The sequence below is a fragment of the Halichoerus grypus genome, chromosome 10 (genome assembly GCF_964656455.1).
Source record: "Halichoerus grypus chromosome 10, mHalGry1.hap1.1, whole genome shotgun sequence".
Lineage (NCBI taxonomy): Eukaryota > Metazoa > Chordata > Mammalia > Carnivora > Phocidae > Halichoerus > Halichoerus grypus.
This window is the reverse complement of record NC_135721.1, coordinates 110,088,996-110,112,268: the sequence shown is the minus strand read 5'-3', so window position 1 is coordinate 110,112,268 and position 23,273 is coordinate 110,088,996. Positions and strand designations below refer to the sequence as shown.

The following is a 23,273-nucleotide window of genomic DNA, read 5'->3' as shown; positions in this document are numbered from 1 at the left end:
GAGGAATGGGATCCCCCCCACCCCCAGCGCTGCTTCTGCCACAAATGTGGGGCTTTTCTTACAATACATTGAGGCAAGGAGGGTAAGGCAAGAATCTGGAAAGGCCCAGACCTTTAAAGCCGAAGAGCACCCAGGAGCCTCACTGGCTAAGAGGGAAGCCCACCAGTGCAGACCCTGAAGTCTCAGGTGAGGCTGCCGCCTGCGGCAGGGGAAGGAATTTCCTTTGGGGACACACAAATCCCCTAGGAATCTCCAGCCCCACCCCAGATCTCTAAATTCCTGGGTCTGGACTAGAGTCCAAGAATCAGAGCTTTTAATAAGCTTTTGTAATAAGTTCCGCTCCTCCCTGCCAGCGCCTCATTCCCTGTCCCCCCCCCCCCAGCCCCCGGGGGCAGGGGAGGCAGCGGGCCTGTGGGAGGGGAGGAGAGCAGGTGGCTGGGATTTCGGGGCCCACAGGTGCCTGCCTGAAACCTCACGATGAACTGGTGCAGCACCGCCAGGCCCTCCTTCCCTCGGACTCACAGGGACTCACGGGGAGCAGGGAAGAGTCCGGCGCACTTTCTCACGGACATTCTTCCAGCGACTAGAATCTTCCATGCAGTAAACAGTTGTAGGAGTACAGAGTTTCCCCTGGGACTCCACAAAACTAAATTTTGAGTGAAAAGAATGCAGCCGAGTTGTTTAAGTACTTCTCCTGCCAGGGGCCCCGTGCAGGAAGGCTCGGTGGGCCTCGGAGGGCAGTGCGGCCAGCAGCTTGGTGGGTGCCGGGCCTCCCCACTGGCGCCCGCACCCACGTGCAAACCCTCACGTGTCAGATGCATCCTGAAATGTGACTTCTCATCTGTCAAGCCACTGACCTGAATTGCAGCCTGACGGGGTTGCCGTGCCAGCTCGAGGCTGCCCTGTGACAGCCCCACTTGGTGTGGGTGCCGGTGGGGGACAGACGTATGACGACAGACAGGCACTGTGTCAGGAGGAAGCCCACAGCGGACAGACGTCAACCATCGCTTTATTAAGGCTCGGAGTGGTCTGCCAGTTGGGGGCTGAGTCATTCACTCCAGACCCCCACCACGGAGCACTCCCGGCTCCCGGGTGACACCGAAGGCGGAGGCTGTCTTCGAGATCCCGAGCCACAGTCTGTTGTGCTGCACTCACGTCTACCCTGCGGGCCGGGATGTGTGCGTGGACCACGTGGGGGGCCCCCCAGCAGGGTGGGGCCGGCTCTCACAGGCCCTGGGCTCTGGCGGGGGAGGGGGTGGGGTGGCAGGGAGGCACAGGAGGGCAGGGATATTCCCCATCCCTCCCAGCCCAAACTATGGCTTTGTTATCCTATTGCCACTTGAGCAGGAGTGGGGTGCCCCCTCCCACCCCGTACTCTGGCCCGTGTGCTACACTGTGGAAGGAGACAAAGGGGAAAGCCCCTGGGGAAGAAAGGGCCCCTGTGTGCTTGGGACCCTGGCCAGACCTCAGGGGATCCTGACCCCCACTCTCTCAGCAACTCCCCTCGACGGGTCTTCTCGGGCCGAGGCTGCTCCCTCAGAAGTGGACCCGCAGCACGTCCTGGCTGGCAAACGGCCGCCGGCAGGCGGCGCACGCCACGGGCAGGGAGCGCTGCTTCTCGCCCAGGCACGGCCGGCACAGGAGGTGGCCGCAGGGAAGCTGGTACGCCGGCTCCTTTTTGAAGTAGGGAGAAAACACTCTTTTGCAGGAGGCGCACTCGGGGCCCAGGACGCTCCCAGGCTGCTCTGGTAAATTAGGGAGGAAAATAAGCCAAGGTTAGGGAAAGCGGCCCCCTGGCTCAGGCTCCGTCCCGATGGCCGGGCAGATGCCTGGAGCGGGACAAGAAGCTTCCCCACCCTCCACCCCTGCGGCAGCGTGGCTGTATCCCTCCCGAGGCCACTTCGGGCTGATCCGGAAGGACAGGGTGTTGGGGAACCTGGGAACCTGGGAGGCCTCCCCTCAATGATTAAATCTTGGTGCTCCAATGAGTGCTCAAAAAAAGCTGGCTTCTGAGGGCAGGCAGGCCACACCGAGCCCTCCCTCCTGGTCTCCGAGCAGGACTTACTTTCCACTGGGACAGGCTGCCAAGGTCAGAATGGGGCACAAGCGCATCCTGACAACAAAACTACAAGGCGAGATGCCACAAGACAAGGAAAAAGCAGAGAGGGGTCAGGTGCAGCAGGGGCTGGGCAGGTCAGCGGAGGAAGGAGGGCACCGAGGGGCAGGCTGAGGTCTGTCTGCAGGAGACCTGCCTGCTGAGCCTGGCACCTGCTTTTCTTCAGCCCAGCAGCCCCCCTCCTGACCTGCCAATCCCCTTCCCGTGCTGCAGGTTCTCTCTTTCCCTGCTTCCTGCAGGGCCTCCCTGAATGAGGGCCACAGGGGCCGAGTCCTGCCACCCCCTCCCCAAGCTGCACCCGCTGTGCTTCCTTTTCTTGTGGCCCTGGCCTCGGGAGGCTGCTCTTTCTTCCCCAGTCCACACCCCTCCGGAGAGGGTCAGGGTGGCCTCTTGGGGGAAGAAAAGGGACCAGCCATGCAGAAAGAAAGGGACAGCAAGTACAAAGAATGGCTGGTCTAGAACCAAACCAAACCAAACCAAGAGAATGGCTGGTCCATTAAAGACAGGACCCAGAGGTGTGACGTATGAGACTGGCTTCGGGTGAGCCTGCAAAGGAGGGGGGGGCGGGCTGGGGCACGCAGGACTTCACAGGCAGCAGGAGTTTAGATGTTATTCCAAGCTCAACCGGATGCGCTGAGAGGCGTCTAAGAAGTGCAGAGCCACGAGCTGGTTGAGAGCATAAGAAGACCCCTCTGGCCCCTGTGAGCGACGGGCAAGGGTGGCTGCCGGGGAGCCGCAGGGCTGCTGAAGGATTCGGGGGCCACGGCACAGGAGCTGGGGCCGGGGGGCAGCAGAGGACGGGGCTCTGAGGCATGAGTACCGACAGGTATTGAGGAGTACCGACAGGACCTGGGGATAAATGGGTATCAGGAACGTCAAAGGAAACCAAGGGTGATGTCCACGTTATAGGCCTGACCAAAGGGTAGAAGATGCTGCTGCTTATCAGCAATGGGGTTATGGGAGGTGGGGGGAACCTCCAGAGGGTGTTTGCAGTTCTGAGTTAGAATTTCACTCAAGAAAGATCCATGAGTTTGCCGTGTGGAGGTGCCGGGCAGCTGTCAGGGAGGCTGGGGTCTGAGCCCCAAGGAGAGGAACGAGCTACAGGTGAGCACGGGTAGTCACCGGCCGGGGGACTCTTGCTGGGAGGACGGAGAAGAGAGTCCAGCACCAGAGTCTGGAAGAGACAGAAGAGTCAGCAGTGGAAACTGCAAAGGGACGGTGAAAACAGGGAGAAAGAGTGTGCCATCCAGAAGGCCAAGCAAGAGAGAAGGTGTTTCTGAGAAGCCGCATCAGACATTGCTGAGAGGGTGAGTGACCACTGGGTTTGGAGTCCACGGAAACCACCGGTCACCTGGACAAGAAGGTTCTGGGGGCCGGCCAGGGTGGAAACATGATCAGAGAGACAGGGGGTGGGTATGAGAAGCGGAAGGGGTAAGATGGCCTGGGATCCAGACAAGAGCTCAGCCCAGCTCTGGATGGGCAACAGGAATCGAGTGTCTGCCTTATCATGAGCTCCTTCAGGCTTCATCTTGTAAAAACTGTCCCAGCATTCCAGCAGGTTCTCTCACTTTGTAGCCTAGTTGATTCAATCATCTAATGTGGTCCCAGATTCAGGGTAGGCAAAAACTGGCTCAGTAAGCTGCCCTAGTTCTTTGCTGAAACAACACCAGGGACAATGTTGACAGGAAGGGATGAAGAGGACAACGCCAGACTCCCTCCACAGTTACATAAAATAAACCACACACAGGTCGGATGGGAGACAGATTAGATATGAAAACTAAACAAAGAAGGAGAAACAAACAAAAGTCCTTAGGACAGAACAATTAATATTAGATCTTACCCGAAACACCACAAAGCTGCCAAGTCCTAGGTCCACAGAATTACTAAGACTTAACTAAAGAAAGCCTTTCTTGTGAAGAGTTACACTTCACAGCAGCCCCTCAACTCCCCCCCGGAAAAGGAAAGAGACCGGGGTCTCCCCGAGGCCCGAGCACCAGGGCTGAGGAAGCCGGGCATGGCGGTCAGCAGAGCCCCGGAGGCGAAGCCCAGCCTCCTGCTCCAGGGCTCCCAGGAGACAGATGGGGCCCTGGTTACCCGAGCCGGCGCCTGGCCTCCAGGAGGTGCTGCTTTCTCTCGCGCCCAGCTGCTGGAGCTGCCCCCTGGCCAGCCGAGCCGTGAAGGAGGGCATGGAGCCAAGGGTCGACGTCAAGGCAACTTCCAAGCTTTGTGACAGCTTCTGCTCATGGGACACCGGACCTGACAAGAGATGCACAGACCACAATATCCAGAAAGAGGTTCAGCAAGAGAAGAGCAAGCCGTTAAGTCCTTGGAGGACTACTCGAACAGCACTTCCAGCTTCGAATGGACACAAATGTAAAGAACCTCCTCCATAATGTCCACTCGTGGATTGTGATGACAGAATACCAGCAGTTAAAGCCCTGGGGACCCACCCCACCCAGCTTCCAGGGTTCCTGGGCTCTGCTCTAGCTTTCCTCGTCCTGGACAAACTGCTGGGCAGGCCCGGGCCACCTGGTGGCTCCCCTGTGGAACTGCACCCTACTTTCTGCAGGTCTTGCAGGCCAAGGAAATGACTGGGCAAAGGCCCAGCTTTGTGCCCCTGCTCCCTGTCCACTCCCTCACCAGCAGCCTTTCCTCGTCTCCTCCCTTCCAGGGCCCCTGCCACTCCGCAGGGCCACTGGCCTGCACCTCTGGGCACTTGTGTCCTCTCCCTCCTGCTGAGTAAAGCAAAGTGGTCATTACCAAGTGGAATAACAGAGACCTCACTCTGCCCACTCCATGATCTAAGGGACCTTCTCGGTGTGGTCCACAGAAAGCCAAGCAGTGGGCTGAGGGTGAAGGCAAAGGGGGAGGGGGACAGCTGTCCACGAAAGAACCCAGAGACCTGCCTGGTAGCAGGGTTCACAAAACTGCCCTAAAGCAGAGCGTAAAACACTTTGTCTACAGTTTGTAGGACTTGCTTGGGACCTTGAAGCACAGGTCAGCACGGTCCTATGTCACAACAAATCTGTCAAGGCCAACACTACCGGAGATCTCAGAGACCTCAGGGTCTAAGGACCTTTCCTTGTCTCACCCCGCTGCACCTCAGATGCTTCCAAGAGTTTCTGAGGGTCATATTAACTAAAACTTATACTCAAAACCAGATGTAACCTTTAAGCACACTATTTGCCTATGGTTTTTACAGTAAGAGAGGAAATCAGAAGAATGATAAAATCTAAACAGACTAATTTTCATAAGAAAAAAGAAAGTGTCAAAGAGCTACCTCCAAAACACCTGGCACAAACAGTCATGGGCAAATTCTACCAAATATGTAAAAGAGTAAATGATCCTAATATTATTACATTGTTCTAGTACATGTGCTGCCGAAGCGACCACTCTATTACATTGTTCTAAAATTTAGTAGAGGAAAACTTCTTAATTCTTATGGAACAAATAAATCTTGGTAACAAAACACGACCAAAGATGGCATGCGCCCATGCATACATACACACGACAGTCCAAATTATTTATCCAAAATAAAACACTAGCAAACAGAACCAAGCCGAACATTAAAAGAAGCATGACCAAATGGAGTTTCTTCCAGGACTGTAATACTGGCTCAATATTAAGAAGCCTATTAATGTATTTTTTCACATTAAAAGATCTCAGGATGAAAAATCGTAGCATCATCTCCACTGACACTGAAAAGGCATTAGACAAAATTCAACCACCAATCTTAGATAAAAACAAATAAACAAAAAAACCACCACTGAACAAAATAAGAATCAATGCTGTGGGAGAGCATCTGAAATGGTTCCCAATGAGACCCACCTCCAGATACTCCTGCCTTGGGTACCCGGGTACCCCCACCCCTTGAGCGTGGGCTGGGCTCAGCGACTCGCTTCTAACAGGATATAGCAAACATGATAGGATGTCACCACCACGACTGGGTTATACAAGACTGTGACTTCCATCTTGTTTGCGCACACTGTGACCGTGGCTGTGGAAGACTGTGAAGCAGGTGACCCAGCCAAAGCACGCCTGGACTGCTGACCAGAGAAGCTATGAGATCATGCACGTGTGGTGCTTTACACCAGTAAATGTGGGCGTAATTTAAGGCGGCAAGGCATAAAGCACAGGGTAACAGCGCCAAGTGTCACCTGGGAAGTGCAGGGATGACCACGGACATGGACGTAGGACGTGGAGTACCTGTTGAGCAGTCCATGTGTGTCAGCCCCAGCTCACTGGCAGCTTTCATTTTCTTAGCGGTGTGCTCTGAGGTAGTGGGTGAGACCAGAAGGCTTGTGGTAGAGAAACAGGAAGCTTCGATACTGAGGCTACCATCTGGGGCATGTTCAGCCTGCTCCATCTTCCTTTTCCGAGAGGGCAGAGCAATGGAAGAGGGGGTCACTGCCAACGCAGTCTGTGCTCTCCCGAGCAGATGGCAGCCAGGAATGGAGTGCTGGAGCAGGAAATGGTCGATCCGGGCCTTCAGGGAGGGGTGAGGCAGGGGCTGGGAGTGCGGAGTAAAGGCCACCCCCGTGAAAGGGTCGCTGGGCACTCGGCCCCACGCAGCTTCGCTGCGGTTACACTTCTCCAGCGTGCTCTGGTCGATGACCTTGCCTGAGGGCAGCAGCATGGGGCAAGGCATGATCTCCAGGGTGATGGGATCCAGGAACTCCTCAGGCACATCCCGAATTACCTCGGCTAGCTCCTGCAGGCTGGAGGGGGCCTGCTGGCCCTCAGACAGGCCTGCGGCATCGCAGTCACTCTCCATGGGCAAGGCGGGGGCCTGCAGAGCCAGGTCCTGAGGGAGGCTCTCGGAGGCCAGCAGCAGGACACTGTCGATCACCTCCTGAGAGCAGGTTTTAGCTGGCTGACCCCACACTTCCAACCGTTTGATGCAAGGGATACCGCTGCCTGTCACGTGGGTGATGCAGATCTTGAGATGGGCCACGTGGCTAAGAGAAAGAGCCCCTTTATTCCAGAGCTCCTGTGCCACAACAGCGGGAGAGGGGAGTGTGGCTTCCATTGGGCCAAAAGGTGGCCTGGCCTTGAAGCCCCTGTGGCTAAACACCACTTGGCTCTGGTTTTTCAGTAAGACTTTGCCTACCAAGGTGAATGCCTCCTTGTCCGGGATGGATGGCTCGGCTGGGCCCGGGGTCCGGCACTCGGGGGCATTCCAAGACGCTCTGCTGGATGAGGCGGACGTGTACATTTCCAGGCCTGTGACATTCTGGCCTCCCCCAGCTGTGAGGTCTATGTTAATCCTACAGATTTCCACACTGAAGGGAAAGGAAACTGTCACATAGACTGGTGGCTTAATGAAATACTCTGTCCTAAAACCATGACTTCTCTTTGTGAGGTCTTCAGAGATGAGATTTTCTACTTCATAACCATCAGCTGATATCTAAAGTTAATGACAAATATGAGATGCATTCATTTGATGAGATCCAAATGAAGACAACCAGTTTTCAAGAACTTGCCACTTCTAAGAAAATTATTTAAAGAAAGTATTAAGTTCCTCATTTAAAATGCCCCCTATCACACTGAATTCTCCTGGTTTTTTTTTTTGGGGGGGGGGGAGGCACTCAAGATCAGGTCAAAGGCCAAGGGCAACTTGTTCCTAAGTACTGCCTATTCTTAAAAAATACGAACAAGGGGCCCCTGGGTGGCTCAGTCAGTTAAGTGGCTGCCTTCGGCTCAGGTCATGATCCCAGGGTCCTGGGATCGAGCCCCACATTGGGCTCCATGCTCAGCGGGAAGCCTGCTTCTCCCTCTCCCATTCCTCCTGCTTGTGTTCCCTCTCTCGCTGTGTCTCTGTCAAATAAATAAGTAAAATCTTAAAAAAAAAAAAAAAAATACGTACAAAACTCGGCTCAACCCAACCAAAAATCCCTTCAAAATAATGTCTCTGAGAAAAAAAGGGCTGATATACTAGTGTTTTTCTTTTTATTTCAGACGATGAAACCAGAGAGATTTAGGGGGAAACAAAGATGTTCACTAAAGTTCTTAATTTTGTATTTGAACTCTAACCAATTATAAGTTTCCCTAGCAAGGCACAATTTACAATCTTCTTGTAAATCTATGATTGTTGGAACTTGGTTAAAAAAAGGTGTGTTCAGAAACAAGGACTATAAGACTACGGGAAATCTAGAACAGTGAATATGCTATGGGGTGGGAATGTGAGTAACTTTTTCCCCTCTTAAATTTCCAGTATTTGTTATAACTGGTAGAGATCTTTTTTTTTTTAAGATTCTATTTATTTATTTGACAGAGAGAGACACAGTGAGAGAGGGAACACAAGCAGGGGAAATGGGAGAGGAAGAAGCAGGCTTCCCGCCGAGCAGGGAGCAGGGAGCCTGATGCGGGGCTCGATCCCAGGACCCTGGGATTATGACCCAAGCGGAAGGCAGACGCTTAACGACTGAGCCACCCAGGCGCCCCACCCAGGCGCCCCACAGGTAGAGATTTTAAGATACAGGTACCCCCCCATCTGAAAGCTCACATCACACCGCTTTGCTTTTATGAAAGACCTACATTAGTACCTGTTTTTACCAACCAAAAGAAATCCAGAGGGAATTTTTGCTTTTACAAAGAAAAGTCATTATCACACTAACATAGGTCTTTCGTAAAAGCAAAGTGGCCTAAGGTGAACTTTCGGAAGGCAGGGGATAATCTTCATTTTACGCCATTTCAGCTTATGAAAGGTGTCATAGGAATGTTCTTTTCAGATGGCAGGGGGAAATTGTGTCTCTGTTGGCAGAAATCAGTTTCACAATCTGGGAACCTGAAATAGTATGCTGTGTGCAGAAGGTCCAAATCAGGGGAGGGTTCAGATCTCCCCTTGCAGTTTCCTTACTCCTTGCTCCGGGCTGTGGAAAGATAACCTCCTTTGCACAAAAGGGGAAGCAGCTTAATTCAAATAATAAAGAAGGAATCCAAATAACAAATACAAGCCATCATTTCTAGCGTGGGAAGTAAGCGGGAAGAGCGGCAGGGGAGAGACAGTATCTCTACCTTCACTAGGACTTTGAGCGGAATTAAATTTTATCATCAGAGGGAAGAGCACAATGAATACGACCCTCCAGAAAATGAGCTACAGCTCACCTTCTAACAGTGCTGTATGATTCTGGACGTGGGGCCTGACCCATGCTTACCTAAGTATCACCTGGTGGGATCTAAAACAGAGAAGGTGAAAGCACATCACACCTCCACACACACAAGGCAGGAATGGGGAAAAACATGGAAAGTAGCCACCGTATATTTATGTGCATATACTTGTTTTGTTTACCTTGTTGCAATAAATTCTTGGTCTGAACTGTGGGAGGCAAAGATTGATGACCATCTTTGTGGCTGAAAGGGTAGCTTCCAAGCATCAGAAATAGCCTTCAATAAAAGACAAAACTTGGTATTAGACAAGTTAAAGTTCAATTCTAAACTTTTAGGAGTTGATTCCTAAGGGAAGAGAATCAAACAGGGTAACAAAGACTTCCATGCACATGAGAATGGTCTCATCGTATCATACATGTAATGCTAAGGAAGAATGAGTCACCGAAAAATTGTAGAGGAGCTTTTTTTAAAGTTTTATTTATTTAAGTAATCTCTACCCCCAACGTGGGGCTCGAACTCACAATCCTGAGATCAAGAGTCTCACGTTCCACTGACTGAGCCAGCCAGGCGCCCCGATAGAGGGGCTTTCTCTTGCACCCTGAGCAGGTTGGCCAAGACTGCTGGTTCTCTGGCTGACAGCTGGACCCGGCGGAGGCAAGGGCCTGTCAGCTCTGCAAGGGGCTCCCCACGGGAAAGGGAGGGTCAAAAGTGGCAGAGCATAGAGAATAGAACTACTCAGCCAGAGGGTTCCGAATGGAACAGGTCACAGAAAATAATCACAGTGCTAGGTATCTTTGTCATTTAACACCTGTCAATGCAATTGCATTTTCTTATTAAAACAAAAAATTAGAAGAGTCCAAAACACCATCATTGAGAAACAGAAAATCTTAGACTTGGAAAGCACCGTAAAAGGACATCTAATCCAAACAGCAATTTAATGACGAATGTCCAGGCTGGGGGAAATGGGTGAAGCTGGTCACAAGGTACTAACGTGTAGTTATAAGCTCTGGGGAGGAAATGTACAGCATGATGACTATAGTTAACACTGTTTCATATATTTGAAAGCTGCTGAGAGTAGACCTTAAAAGTTCTCATCACAAGGAAAAAAGCTGGAACTGTGTGAGGTAATGGATGTTAACTAAACTGACTATGGTAAGCATTTTGTATTATATACAAATATTGAAATCGTTATGTGGTACATCTTAAACTTATTCAATGTGATATGTCAATGAATAGCTCAATAAAACTGGAAGAAAAACAAAGATCAATGTCCAAAAGCCTTTGGTATTCTTTGTACAGAAGCGGGGAAACCACTAGAAATAGCCCTCCGAGCAGCAGGGCTTGCCAACGGCTCTGAACTCCTTGGGTGAGCCCAGCCAGGCATTCTATGTTTTTCTATCTGGCAGACAAGACAACAAAAACTGTCAGCCCGACAGGGACAGGGTTACCCTCTCAGGTCTGTGTTATCATGATCAGTAGGTACTTTCGGCTCAGGTCATGATCCTGGGGTCCTGGGATCGAGCCCCACTTCGGGCTCCCTGCTCAGTGGGGAGTCTGCTTCTCCCTCTGCCTCTGTGATCTCTCTCATCCCTGCTTTCTCACAAATAAGATAAAATCTTAAAAAAAAAAAAAAAAAAAAAAAAGAGGGAGATGAATCTGATGATGTAGAAAACCCTTGGCCTAAAGTCTCCTATTCTTTGTGAACCTGTGTTGAAATTCTTAGTACTTCACACTTTATGAGGCATGCATGCCCATCTCTCTGTCAGAATATTCTAGAATCTGGCCTGGAATCAACATGGACTAGTTTATAGAATTCTTTTTTTTCCCCTGGGGAAGACTGTGTTAACAACGTTTATAGCTTCTGACACTTTTCTTGTTCTCCACAACAACTCAAAAATGAGTATATGAGGAACTGCACCTGCAAATGTTCTCAGGGCCCTTATATATGCCCCCTCTGGGCCAGGAAACCAGAACATATTCAGAGTAGCACTGCCCTCAGTTCTCTTGCCCAATTAGGGCAGTGGCTTCTTGTTAAGTCTTTTGGTTTTTGTTGTCAATGTACAATTAAGCCATTGACTTTAATTGAATATGGAAGCAGTAAAATGAATATAAAGCCCGGACCAAGGAAACGAAACACTTCTTCTGGAAAAGCCAGCCTAAAATGCCACAGGAGGACCGATGACAATGACACAGGTGGTGACATAACAGATGTGCGAGCTGGCCCTGAGCCAACAGCGAGGTCAGCCATTGCTGCAGGCCATCCAGTCCTCGGGCTTTGTCCTGATGGAATGGGGCTTTGCTAAGAACAAGCAAAGAGACAGAAACTGTGTCATTACATCAAAATGCTGAGAGGTGGTTGAGATGAGTCAGATAAAGGGCCCCAGGTCTGCAATCACCTCCACCCCACCGTCCACTTCTTAGGCCTTTTCTCTCTCTGACTTTCAGGGACAAAAACAAACCCACAGAGAAACACTGTCAGCTCCTTAAAGTGTGGACCTGATTTCCCAGCGGGAGGCACTGATTTCACTAACCTTTACCTTCTTCCTATCTCCTTGTTATCTTCTTGGGACACTTCACACTGTGGGCTTCTAACTTGCATTTATTCTACACATCATGACATTCATTTCTCTGAGAACTTAAATGCCAGGACCAGAACAAGTCGGGCAGGGGTCCTCTGGAAGCCACGATGAAGGGCTTACCTGTGAGTATGAAGCCAAATGGAAAAGTCTTCAAATACTATCCGTGGGCCCAACTCAATCGTAAATGGCAGCGTGAAATGAAGTTGCCCAGAAGTGACCGCCCTCAGGACTACCGTGCCCTTTCCTTTAACCCTGGCTCAGCTATCACCCGATACCTGCTCCCGCGGTCGGACTGGAGAGGTGACCTGGATGAGGGCAAGCCAAAGGGCTTCCAAACTTCAGCTACCTCATAACTTTAAAAATCCCCCTTCAGGGGCACCTGGGTGGCTCAGTCGTTAAGCGTCTGCCTTCGGCTCAGGTCATGATCCCAGGGTCCTGGGATCGAGCCCCGCATCTGGCTCCCTGCTCCGAGGGAAGCCTGCTTCTCCCTCTCCCACTCCCCCTGCTTATGTTCCCTCTCTCTCTGTGTCTCTCTCTGTCAAATAAGTAAATAAAATCTTTAAAAAAAAAAAAAAAAAAAATCCCCCTTCAGACACCTGAGAGGGGAGACTCTGACTGTCCCTCCAACTAGCAGGACAAGATACAAGGTTTTATCTGCACCGTGTCATAGCAACACAAACAACTCCTAGTGAGTCATGAGACAAGGACCCTCTACTAGCAAAACACAACTCTGGCTAGAAAGACACATACATAAAATGGCTTAGAGAAGGCCATCAGGGATTTTATTCAGTTTTAATCTTACTAACTGGTTAGCCCTCAAGTGGATACTAATGTCTTTAGTTTGCAGATGAAGACATTGTGGCTTAAAGAGAGGTGAAGCCAGCTTCTAAACCTTCCAAACCACTCTGGTTACTATCTACTTGGACACCATTTACCTTGAAGGATTTACTAGGAATTTTTTTTTTTTTAAGATTTATCTATTTGAGAGAGAGTACATGGAGGGAGTGGCAGAGGGAGAGAATCTTCAAGCAGACTCCCCACTGAGTGTGGACCCCCCCCCCCAAGCATGGAGCCCGACATGGGGCTAGATCCAATGACCCACGAAGTCATGACCTTAGCCAAAACCAAGAATCGGATGCTTAACCGACGGAGCCACCCAGAAGCCCCTTACCAGGAACTCATATGGACACTTTACGACTTTATTTTTTTTCCCTCTTACTTGGGTCAGGCTTTCATACCATTCATTTTTAAAAAATCAATTCTCCCAAACCTAAATTAATGTGGCTATCCTCTACAATGTAGAAATTTGGAAACCTTGACCTTGACTGCCCCTTCCAACATGTATTGGATCAAGCCTCAAGCTGTTTTTTTAGGAAAATCTTTAGATATGCTAGCTCTCTATTCAAGCATCTTACCTCATGAGTCTTCTCAACCTTCCTAAGAGGTTGTTAATACCATTAGCCAAATATTAAAGCGTATGGACCTACATCTGACCAGACGTAGTTCACTTGTTCACAGCCCTTACCAAAATCTAATTTGAGAGAATATTTATGGAGACTGTTCAGTCCATCCACATTAAATTCTTTGTAACGCGAGCTAAGTGGCACCTCTTGTTTCCTGCGCCCCGCCCCCCCACCAGACTGCTGCATTCATATCCCACACCACCATCTGACAGGCTGCTTAGCAGTGTGGATCCTCAGCTGTAGCAAAGATAAATGTAACACGCTGATAAAAATTTAGTGGCCTATCTGTGAAAATTCACAGGACACCAGGGTAGCACGACACATCAGCTGGGAATCGTAACTGTAGTCTCTATAACATAACCTCCCCCTGAGCTGCTCCTCAGGGCAGTGTACTGGACCATCCTCATGTTCAAATCCTATACACAGCCATCACCACACTCCTGGAACCGCTGCAAATAGCTTTACCAACTACTGATTTTTTGTGTGGCCCATTAGCAAGGAATTTCATAAGAAACACCTCTATGAAGCTGGCTCCTGTTTTATTAGGTTGTTAAGAGGATCATTCTTTACTTTGGATGGTATCCTCTTTGAAACCCATGAGAAAATTTTTGGTCTCAGTACTAGGAAAAGTTGTTTCTTCCGATCAACTCAATATTTTATGGTATGAATATGAATCATATAAATTGATCGTGATCCTTTCTTTATTTTGGCTGCTGGAAACCTCAGAATAAATCTGTGGCCCATCCCTCCAGATTTCTCTTTGCCTGAATTCTTCAGTTATTTTTATGCCATAGTGTGTATATATTTTGAAAGCTACCTTAAAATCATTATGGAACAAGACAGAGTAAAATTAACAAACCACTCTCCTTCTGGTAGACATTTAGGTTGCTGGCAACTTTTTACTATTACAGTATTAAGATAAAAATCTTGGGGAACCTGGGTGGTTCAGTCGGTTAAGCACCTGCCTTTGGCTCAGGTCATGATCCTAGTGTCCTGGGATCGAGCCCCCCATCAGCCTACCTGCTCAGCGGTGAGTCTGCTTCTCCCTCTCCCTCTGTCCCTAACCCCCCTTCCCGCTCATGCTCTCTCTCTTGCTCTCTCTCAAATAAATAAATAAAATCTTAAGGAAAAAAAACCCATAAAAATCTTAAGTCAATTTTTGTCTTAGTACAATTTTGACTTTTTTTCTTAAGGAGTTCTACATGTTTCTTATTAAGGTGGCTATTTATTAATAGGATCCTTTTATCTTGTTAATTATTCTAACCAGTTTTGCTATATAGAGGAAACTTTTTCACTTGGGTATCTATAGTATGTTCAGCTGTCTTATTAAACCAATTGATTTTAACAGATTTTCAGTTGTTTTTTTAGGGGGGGTTTCTACAATCTCACTAATGAGAGCCTCTTTCTCAAAACGGTAACCCTTTTGTCTCTCATCTTCATTAGCTAGAACTTCCAGAATTATATGAAATAATAATAGAGTTACCATGCTTGTTTTGTTCCATTAGAAAATGGTTCTAGTGTATCATTTCTGAAATAATGCTGATTGAAATATTCTTTTTATGTTAATAAAGCATTCTAATTTTCAGAGTTCTGAAAATCAGGGATAGGCTTTGAATTCTGATTTCTCTATATATTGAGTTTTATTATTTTTCTTATCTGACAGACTAATGAGAGATAGCACATTTTTCTAATTTTAAACCATCCTTTTATTCCTAGCATAGGCTCTATTTGGTTGTGGCAGATTGTTCTTTAAATGTTTTTCAAATTCTACTGAATTTGATTGGCCCTATCTAATTTTAGACGAGATATTATTGCACATTCATATAACATTTATAAGCCCTGTGCTAGACACTGGAATACAGAGATAAAAATGAAATGGTCAGGTGGTGAAACTATTCTGCGTGATACCGTAATGATACACTTGTGACATGAGGCATTTGTCAAAATCCACAGAACCATACAACACAGTGATCCTTAATTTACATGAACTTCAGTTAATTATAATGTTTCGATATTGGCTCACCAATTATAACAAATGTACCACACTAATGCAAGATGTTAGTATTAGAAGAAATGGTATGCAAACAAGAGGAGGTATACGGGAACTCTCCATATTATCTGCTCAATTTCTCTGTAAACCTAAAATCACTCTAAAAAATTAAAGCCTATTTTTTTCATTTTAAAATTTTTTGAAGATTTTATTTATTTATTTGAGAGAAAGAGAGAGAGAGCACGAGAAGAGGGGAGGGGCAGAGGGGGAAGCAGACTCTGCACGGAGCAAGGGAGCCCGATGTGGGGCTCAATCTCAGGACCCCAGGACCATGACCTGAGCCAAAGGCAGTTGCTTAACCAACTGACCCACCCAGGCGCCCCTTAAATCTTTTTTTTTTTAACATTTTTTTTTTTTTTTTAAGTAATCTCCATACCCAACGAGGGGCTCCAACTCACAACCCCGAGATCAACAGTCACATGCTCTACCGACTAAGCCAGCCAGGCACCAATTTAAAAAAAAAAAAAAGCCTATTAATAAGAATTGGGGGGTAGTGACTGAAACAACTTAAACAACTGGAGATCAAACTGAAACGAATGAATGTGCCATGGAAGAAGAGTGGCAGATCCTTTTGAAGACATCTTACAAATGACAGTATCTGTTTCTTTGGCAAATAGTGACGTCCAAACACTAGGATTCTCTAGGATTCCGTCAGTGTTCAAGGACGTTATGTGATCTTATCACCTCTCGGGTTCCAACACCCCTGATCTTTTAAGGTCAAGGGCCTCCTGCCTTAATGCTTAATCCAGAAAAAAAGAATGGCTCAGCTCAACATATGAAAATGCAGACAGCCTCACCCAGGAAGACTCTCCTCAGTCCTGCCTGGGAAATGGCCATGTTACCTGAACTCCTGCAAATACTTAAAGTATTTACTTATACATTTACTTCCGTAAATACTTAAAAATGAGAGCCTCCCTTTCCAGAGTTGGGATCTAAGTACAAGAGAGACTGGGTCTGAGTATAAACTGAGGGCCATGGATCATGGCTAAAGTGCTCTGCAGTTCAGAGAAGTCGCCTGGAGCCAGATAATCGAGGCATTATAAGACAGCAAGATAATACAGGTTTATAAGCGCGTCGATTTATTAGAGATTTTTTTCCTTTCTTAAAGGAAGTATTTCAGATAAAAAGGTAAAGAATATAGTAAACACTCTTATACCCACCACCTAGCTTTAGCAGATGTGAACATTTTGCCATGTTTGCTTCTCATTTCAGTGTTAAGAAAAAACTGAAAAGATACAAACAAAACCCACACTAATCCTTATTTCCTCTCCTTTTTTACCAAGAGGCGAACTCTGTCTGAAGTTGGGGTCTCTCATTTGAATCAGTATTGGGTATGTGCGTATCTATAAACAATATGCAGTGGTCTTATGTATTTCTAATGTACCTTCATGATATTACACGATGCACATCATCTCACAACTGGCTTTTCCATTCAGCATTATTCTTCTAAGGTTTCCCATGTCGAAATGTCGGTATCTAATTTATTCATTTTAACTTCTCCATAATATTCAATTGCAGGACTAAAAACAGTTTCTTTTTCCATTGCCCTATTACATATGTTGTTTGTAATTTTTTTACTATGAAAAAATGCTGTAATAAATATTCTCTACAAGAGTCTTGTGGAAAAAAAAAAGAAAGAAAGAAGAAAAAGAAAAAATAAATAAATGAAATGGTCCTGTCTGCAAGTCTTGAGCATGATGGACCTCCTTCCAACAGTGACTATGGAATAGAAAAGTTTGCAACAGAGCTTTCTGCAAATGGCATTCAGAGTAGGGAAGGATGGCCTAAGTGAATGTTTTTTCAATAGGTGGTTTTGAAATCAAGTTATGGGTTGAAAAAAGAAATATTAACTGAAAGAGAAGATAAAATATCAAAATGCACACAATATGGACATTATTTCATGAAACTTTTTTTTTTTTAGGATTTTAAGAAATCTCTACACCCAACGTGGGGCTTGAACTCACGACCCAGAGATCAAGTTGCATGCTCCACCGATTGAACCAGCCAGGTGCCCCTACTGTATGAAACTTTTGCTTCAGTTTTATCCAAATACATATAACAAATTATATCCTAGGTCCAATATAAAATTTCTTATTGTGGCTCTTGATGGAAAAAAAATGGAAAAATACTGGCCAAAAGTATACCCAGAGAATTCAGGGAAGAATTCACAGGAGTAATGTTTGAAATGGAGACAATGAAGACGTATGCCTGACCTCATGGACAACTCTGAAATGGGACAGATACTACATACTAATGGTACAATGGACAATACGTACTTGACTATGGGAGTCAGGCAGCAAGAACAGGAACAGGGGAAAGACACAAGGGACGGGGACCAGTAATAGCCAATGCATAGAGATGGGACAGTGAGGCCGGTTTAGAAAATGCTGAATATACCACTTAGCTTCTTAGAACGGGAGGAGGAGACAGGGATGGAAATGCAGATGCAGATGGGGAGGGCCTTGAATGTTAACGCCAAGGGGCTTGAGACTACTTTACCTATGGTCTGAGGTAGTGTTTTTCTCCCAAATTGCAGATCAAGAATCAAGAACTCACATTACTGAGACATAACCAGAGTTTTCTTTTTTTTTTAATTTAGTAGAATAGAGTCAGACTATACCATACATGAGGACGGGAAGTGTTTTGTGAAACCTGTGAAATATATAATTGAAACTATATTTCTATCTATCTATTATTCTGGGTTGTTTAATCTCTACGCCTCACGTGGGGTTCAAACTCACAGCCCCAAAATCAAGAGTCACATGCTCTACCAACTGAGCCAGCACCATTAGTCTGGGTTTTGATGTAAAAGACATTTCTTACTGAGGACTGTGATAAAAGAAAGTTTGAAAGCTACTGGTCAGAAGGAAGTCATAGAAGGCTTCTAACCAGGGAAAGAAATGACACTAATAAAAAGCCTGCCATTAACCTCCCAGATGACAAAGCAATTCTGAAGCACTGAGAGGCAATTCACCCTTCAAGGGGTTCCCGCTATCTTTTTTGTACTACATGAGGGGCTATCTTTGCAAATGGCTTCCTGAAGGCATCAAAGTACACACTACTAAGAAATATACTAGCAATCTCAATTTCTCCCTGGGCATTTTCTTCCTTTAATTTTTTTTTCTTTTTTTTTTTTAAGATTTTATTTATTTGACAGAGAGAGAGAGAGACAGCAAGAGAGGGAACACAAGCAGGGGGAGTGGGAGAGGGAGAAGCAGGCTTCCCGCAGAGCAGGGAGCCCAATGCGGGGCTCAATCCCAGGACCCTGGGATCATGACCTGAGCCGAAGGCAGACGCTTAATGACTGAGCCACCCAGGCGCCTCCTGATTTTTTTCTTTTTGAGGGAGGGGTATCCTTAAAGAGGAGGAAGGAGGAAAATGAACTATGTATAACATATTACTGTCTCACAAGGATTTCAAAACTACCTTCAAGGAAATTTTTCTTTTTTTTAAAGTAAATTACCCCCAATGTGGGGCTCAAACTCATGACCCTGAGATCAAACTCGCATTCTCTACCGACTGAGCCAGCCAGCGCCCTGAAAAAATCTTTTACTTTTAAAGATTTTAATTAAACTTTTTATTTTAAGATCACTGCAGATTCACATGCAGTAGTAAGAAACAATACAGAGATCCCATGTACCCTTTAACCAGTTTCCCCCAAAGTTAACCCCTGCATAGCTACTACACATCCTGTCACCAGCAGGAAGTTGACAATACAATCCATGATCTTATCCAATTTCCCCAGTTTACACGTACTCATGCACATGTGCCTGTGGATTCAATTCTATGCAATGTTATCATATGTATAGATTTGTGTAATCACTACCACAGTCAAGACAGAGAACAGTTCCATCACAAGGATCTCCGGTACTGTCCTCTAAGAAGCCTTTTATTTTTTTAGATTTTGTTTTTTATTTTTTTTTGAGAGAGAGAATGAGAGAGAGAGAGAAAGCACATGAGGGGGGGAGGGTCAGCAGGAGAAGCAAGACTCTGCGCTTAACAGGGAGCCCAATGTGGGACTCGATCCTGGGACTCCAGGATCATGACCTGAGCCAAAGGTAGCCGCTTAACCGACTGAGCCACCCAGGCACCCCAAAGCCTTTTATTTTAAAGATTTTATTTTTAAGTAATTATACCCAATGTGGGGTTCGAACTCACAACCCCAAGATCGAAAGTCGGGTGCTCTACCCACTAAGCCAGTCAGGAGCCCCCAAATCCAAATACCCTATTACCACGTTAAGTCTTCAAGTTCTTTACCCAGATCTAAGGCAAGAACGAGGTGCCCGGGGTCAACTGAAGAGTCCAGTGAATCCCACTACCCACACTGTAAGAAACACTTGAGTTGGGGCACGTGGGTGGCTCAGTCACTAAGCATCTGCCTTTGGCTTGGGTCATGATCCCGGGGTCCCAGGACTGAGCCCCGCATCGGGCTCCCTGCTCAGCGGGAAGCCTGCTTCCCCCTCACCCACTCCCCTGCTTGTGTTCCCTTTCTCGCTATATCTTTCTCTGTCAAATAAATAAATAAAATCTTAAAAAAAAAAAAAGAAACACTTGAGTGACATGTTTATTCTTGGTGTACCAAACACTTAAATGATAAATATGACTATATACAAAAACTGCAAAACTATATATAAAATTTAAAAAAGACCACAAAAACAGAAGATTATGATCACACATCTGTTAAAAATCTGTATCTAAAGGGGCGCCTGGGTGGCTCAGTCAGTCTGGGCATCTGACTTGATTTTGGCTCAAGTCATTATCTCAGGGTCCTGGAATCAAGCCCCATGTCAGGCTCTATGCTCAGCTGGGAGTCTGCTTGAGGATTTTCTCTCCCTCTGCCCCCCTCCCCACTTGCCCATGCTCTCTCTTAAATAAATAAATATATCTTTTAAAAAAATCTATTATCTAGGAATATGTACACATGAATACTTTGGGAGGTAATGGTGGCCATGCAGAAATTTAAAATATGGAACAGTAGAGTGGTGGGCTACATTTTCCCTTTCGTGTGTTTAAAGTACATGTAAGGGGGCGCCTGGGTGACTCAGATGGTCAAGCGTCTGCCTTCGGCTCGGGTCATGATCCCAGGATCCTGGGATCGAGCCCCGCATCGGGCTCCTTGCTCGGCAGGGGGCCTGCTTCTCCCTCTCCTTCTACTGCTCCCCCTGCTTGTGCTCTCTCGCTCTCTCTGTCAAATAAATAGATAAAATCTTTTAAAAAATAAATAAATAAATAAAGTATATGTAAGTAGTTAAACAACTGGACTGGGTTCCTGGGGTCACAGGATGATACCAGAGAGGACTGAGGGTGTAGATACAATGCTCAGAGTACTTCTTGCAGTTGACAGTTCCTCCAGGACTGGATGGCCAGATGGAGACAGACCTTTCTCCTCTGCCCCCCCCTCCCGTATGCAGGCTGATGAAGGGCAAGTGCAAGGGAGGGGCTGAGAAGGGGTCCAGGGTAGGCTGATCGACCATGTGGTCTATCTAGGACTGAGGATTTTTCCAGAACATGGAACCTTCTGTGCTAATACCAGAAAAGTCCCAGGCAAACAGGGACAAGTGGGTCATCCTATCTGGAAGGTTTCTATCTGTACTTCTTTGGAGCTTGAAGCTAAGTAAACCTTTTTGTGGTTAAGGACTCAGAACATGGGGGTAGGGAAGTGTGGAGGGATGATTTAGAAGAGAATAAGGTGACCATGACACTTTCTGAACACCTGAGCATCCATCTTCCTTTGGCCTAAAAAGAAGTTGCCATAGCTGAGTTATACAACCTGATTTTTGAGTCTCACAAAAACGTAATGGAAAGTAATTCTGGCAGATACACATACTTTAAAGACTAGGCTCAAACAGGTTACAGAGGAAAAAAAAGAAGAAAAGATTACCTGTCACATAAGAGAAAAGCATTTAACCTCAGAGTGGGTGGAATACCAATGCACTGAGCAATTTTATAAATTGGGCACTTCAGCTTTTAAAGAAGTACAATACTTCTTATAATTTCTAAATTGAGTTACTTGTCCATCCATGAAAAAAATGTGACTTGTGTTCATTTTTCTTAGAGCTGGTTAAAATGAAAGACAGCTGTCCCAGCACATCCCACACAGTCATCCACCAGTGAGAGGCGCACAGAAGACCAGAACACAGGTATGCACCCAGAAAAGGCTTGCAATCCTATATGCTTGGAGCCCAGTCACCCTTCAATGGCTTAATACATGCAAGGCACTCTGCTAGGCACAGGTAGACACAACTTTTACTCTTAAGAAACTCATAGGCTTGGGGCGCCTGGGTGGCTCAGTTGGTTAAGTGACTGCCTTCAGCTCAGGTCATGATCCCAGGGTCCTGGGATCGAGTCCCGTATCGGGCTCCACCTGCTTTGCAGGGAGCCCGCTTCTCCCTCTGCCTGCCACTCCCCCTGCTTGTGCTCTCTCTCTGGCAAATAAATAAATAAAATTTTAATAAAAAAATAAAAAAGAAAGAAACTCATAGGCTCAAATCAAGGCACTCTTAAAATTAAGAGACCCACAGACTCAAAACAAGGAGATGAACAAAGGGTTCTAATACCATTTACTCATTACCTTAACAGCAGGGTCAGCAAAATTCTATGGGAACCCAGGTGAAGCAGCCATGTTCTTCATGTATAAACCTGACCGTTGGACCTTATTCCATCAGTTCTTGCCGCTCTTGAATGCTCAACTTATCTCTGACTACTGACCCTTTCCTCAACATGTCTCTTCTGCCCTCAACAGCCCACTCAAAAAACCTTGCCTTGGTGTTGAGTTTTTCTTACTGTTGCCAATTTAGCAAATAAAAATAAAAACTGCCTACTTGTATCTGAAAATCAGATAAATAATGGATTTTTTTCTTTTAGCACAAGAATGTCCTGTGTACTATTTGTGACATATGCTAAAAAATTACTTATGCACATTCAGCAAACTAAGAACAGAAAGGAACTTCATTAACATGATAAAGGGTATTCGTGAGAAACCCATAGCTAATATATTCAATGGTGAAAGACTGAAAGAATCCCCCATAAGATCAGGAACAAGAGAAGGATGCCTGCTTCTACCACTTCTATTCAATTTCATACAAGAAACTCTAGCCAGAGCAAGTAGGCAAGAAAAAGAAATAAAAAGGTCTCCAAAGTAGAAAGAAAGAAGGAAAACCACCTTTATCCATAGATTATATGATCCTATATATAGAAAATCCTAAAGAATCAACACACACAAAAAAACTGTTACAGCTAATAAAAGAACTAGGCAGGGGCGCCTGGGTGGCTCAGTCAGTTAAGCATCTGCCTTTGGCTCGGGTCATGATCCCGGGCTCCTGGGATCCAGCCCCACATCAAGCTTCCTGCTCAGCGGGGAGCCTGACTCTCCCTCTCCCACTCCCCCTGCTTCTGTTCCCTCTCTCACTGTGTCTCTCTCTGTCAAATAAATGGATAAAATCTTAAAAAAAAAAAAAACTAGGCAAAAAATGCAGGATAAGTAATTCATTTCTAAACATTAGCAATGAACAATTCATAAAGATGTTAAGATAAAAATTCCATTTACAGTAGCATTAAAAAGAATAAAAATACTTAGGAATAAATATAACTGGGGAGGTGCAAGACTTATACACTGAAAACTATAAAATGCTGCTGAAAGAAACTTAAAAAGATATAAATAAATAAAAAGACATCTCCTGTTCATGGATTACAGACTCAGTATTGTTAAGATTGAAAGATGCCAGGGGTGCCTGGCTGGCTCAGTCGGTAGAGCATGTGACTCTTGATCTCAGGGTCATGAGTTCAAGCACCACACTGGGCATGGAGCCTACTTAAAAAAAAAAAAAAAAAAAGAGAGAAGAAAGAAAGATGCTAAGCACCATTAGTCACTAGGAAAATACAAATCAAAACCACAATGAGATACCACTTCACATTCACTAAGACAGCTATTAAAAAAGAAAAACAACAACAACACA

The 23,273-nt window shown here is 46.2% G+C and overlaps 1 protein-coding gene across 6 annotated transcripts in view; it reads right to left on the bottom strand.

The window, feature by feature from the left end:
• Nucleotides 1-993: 993 nt before the first annotated feature.
• Nucleotides 994-23,273, bottom strand: part of UBOX5 (U-box domain containing 5) — a 38,158-nt gene continuing 15,878 nt past the window's right edge. For 4 of the 6 annotated variants that reach the window (XM_036093183.2, XM_036093185.2, XM_036093184.2 and 1 more), the window contains exons 2-5: nucleotides 9,408-9,502; nucleotides 6,323-7,523; nucleotides 4,211-4,372; nucleotides 994-1,740 (exon numbers count right to left, since the gene is read on the bottom strand). In XM_036093183.2, coding sequence (XP_035949076.1) covers nucleotides 1,325-1,740; nucleotides 4,211-4,372; nucleotides 6,323-7,523; nucleotides 9,408-9,461 — 1,833 coding nt within the window. In that variant the 5' untranslated portion in view covers nucleotides 9,462-9,502 and the 3' untranslated portion in view covers nucleotides 994-1,324. Of the gene's footprint in view, nucleotides 1,746-4,210; nucleotides 4,373-6,322; nucleotides 7,524-9,407; nucleotides 9,503-23,273 lie in introns of all 6 variants that reach the window. The other 2 variants (XM_036093188.2, XM_036093189.2) reach the window with 2 other exon arrangements.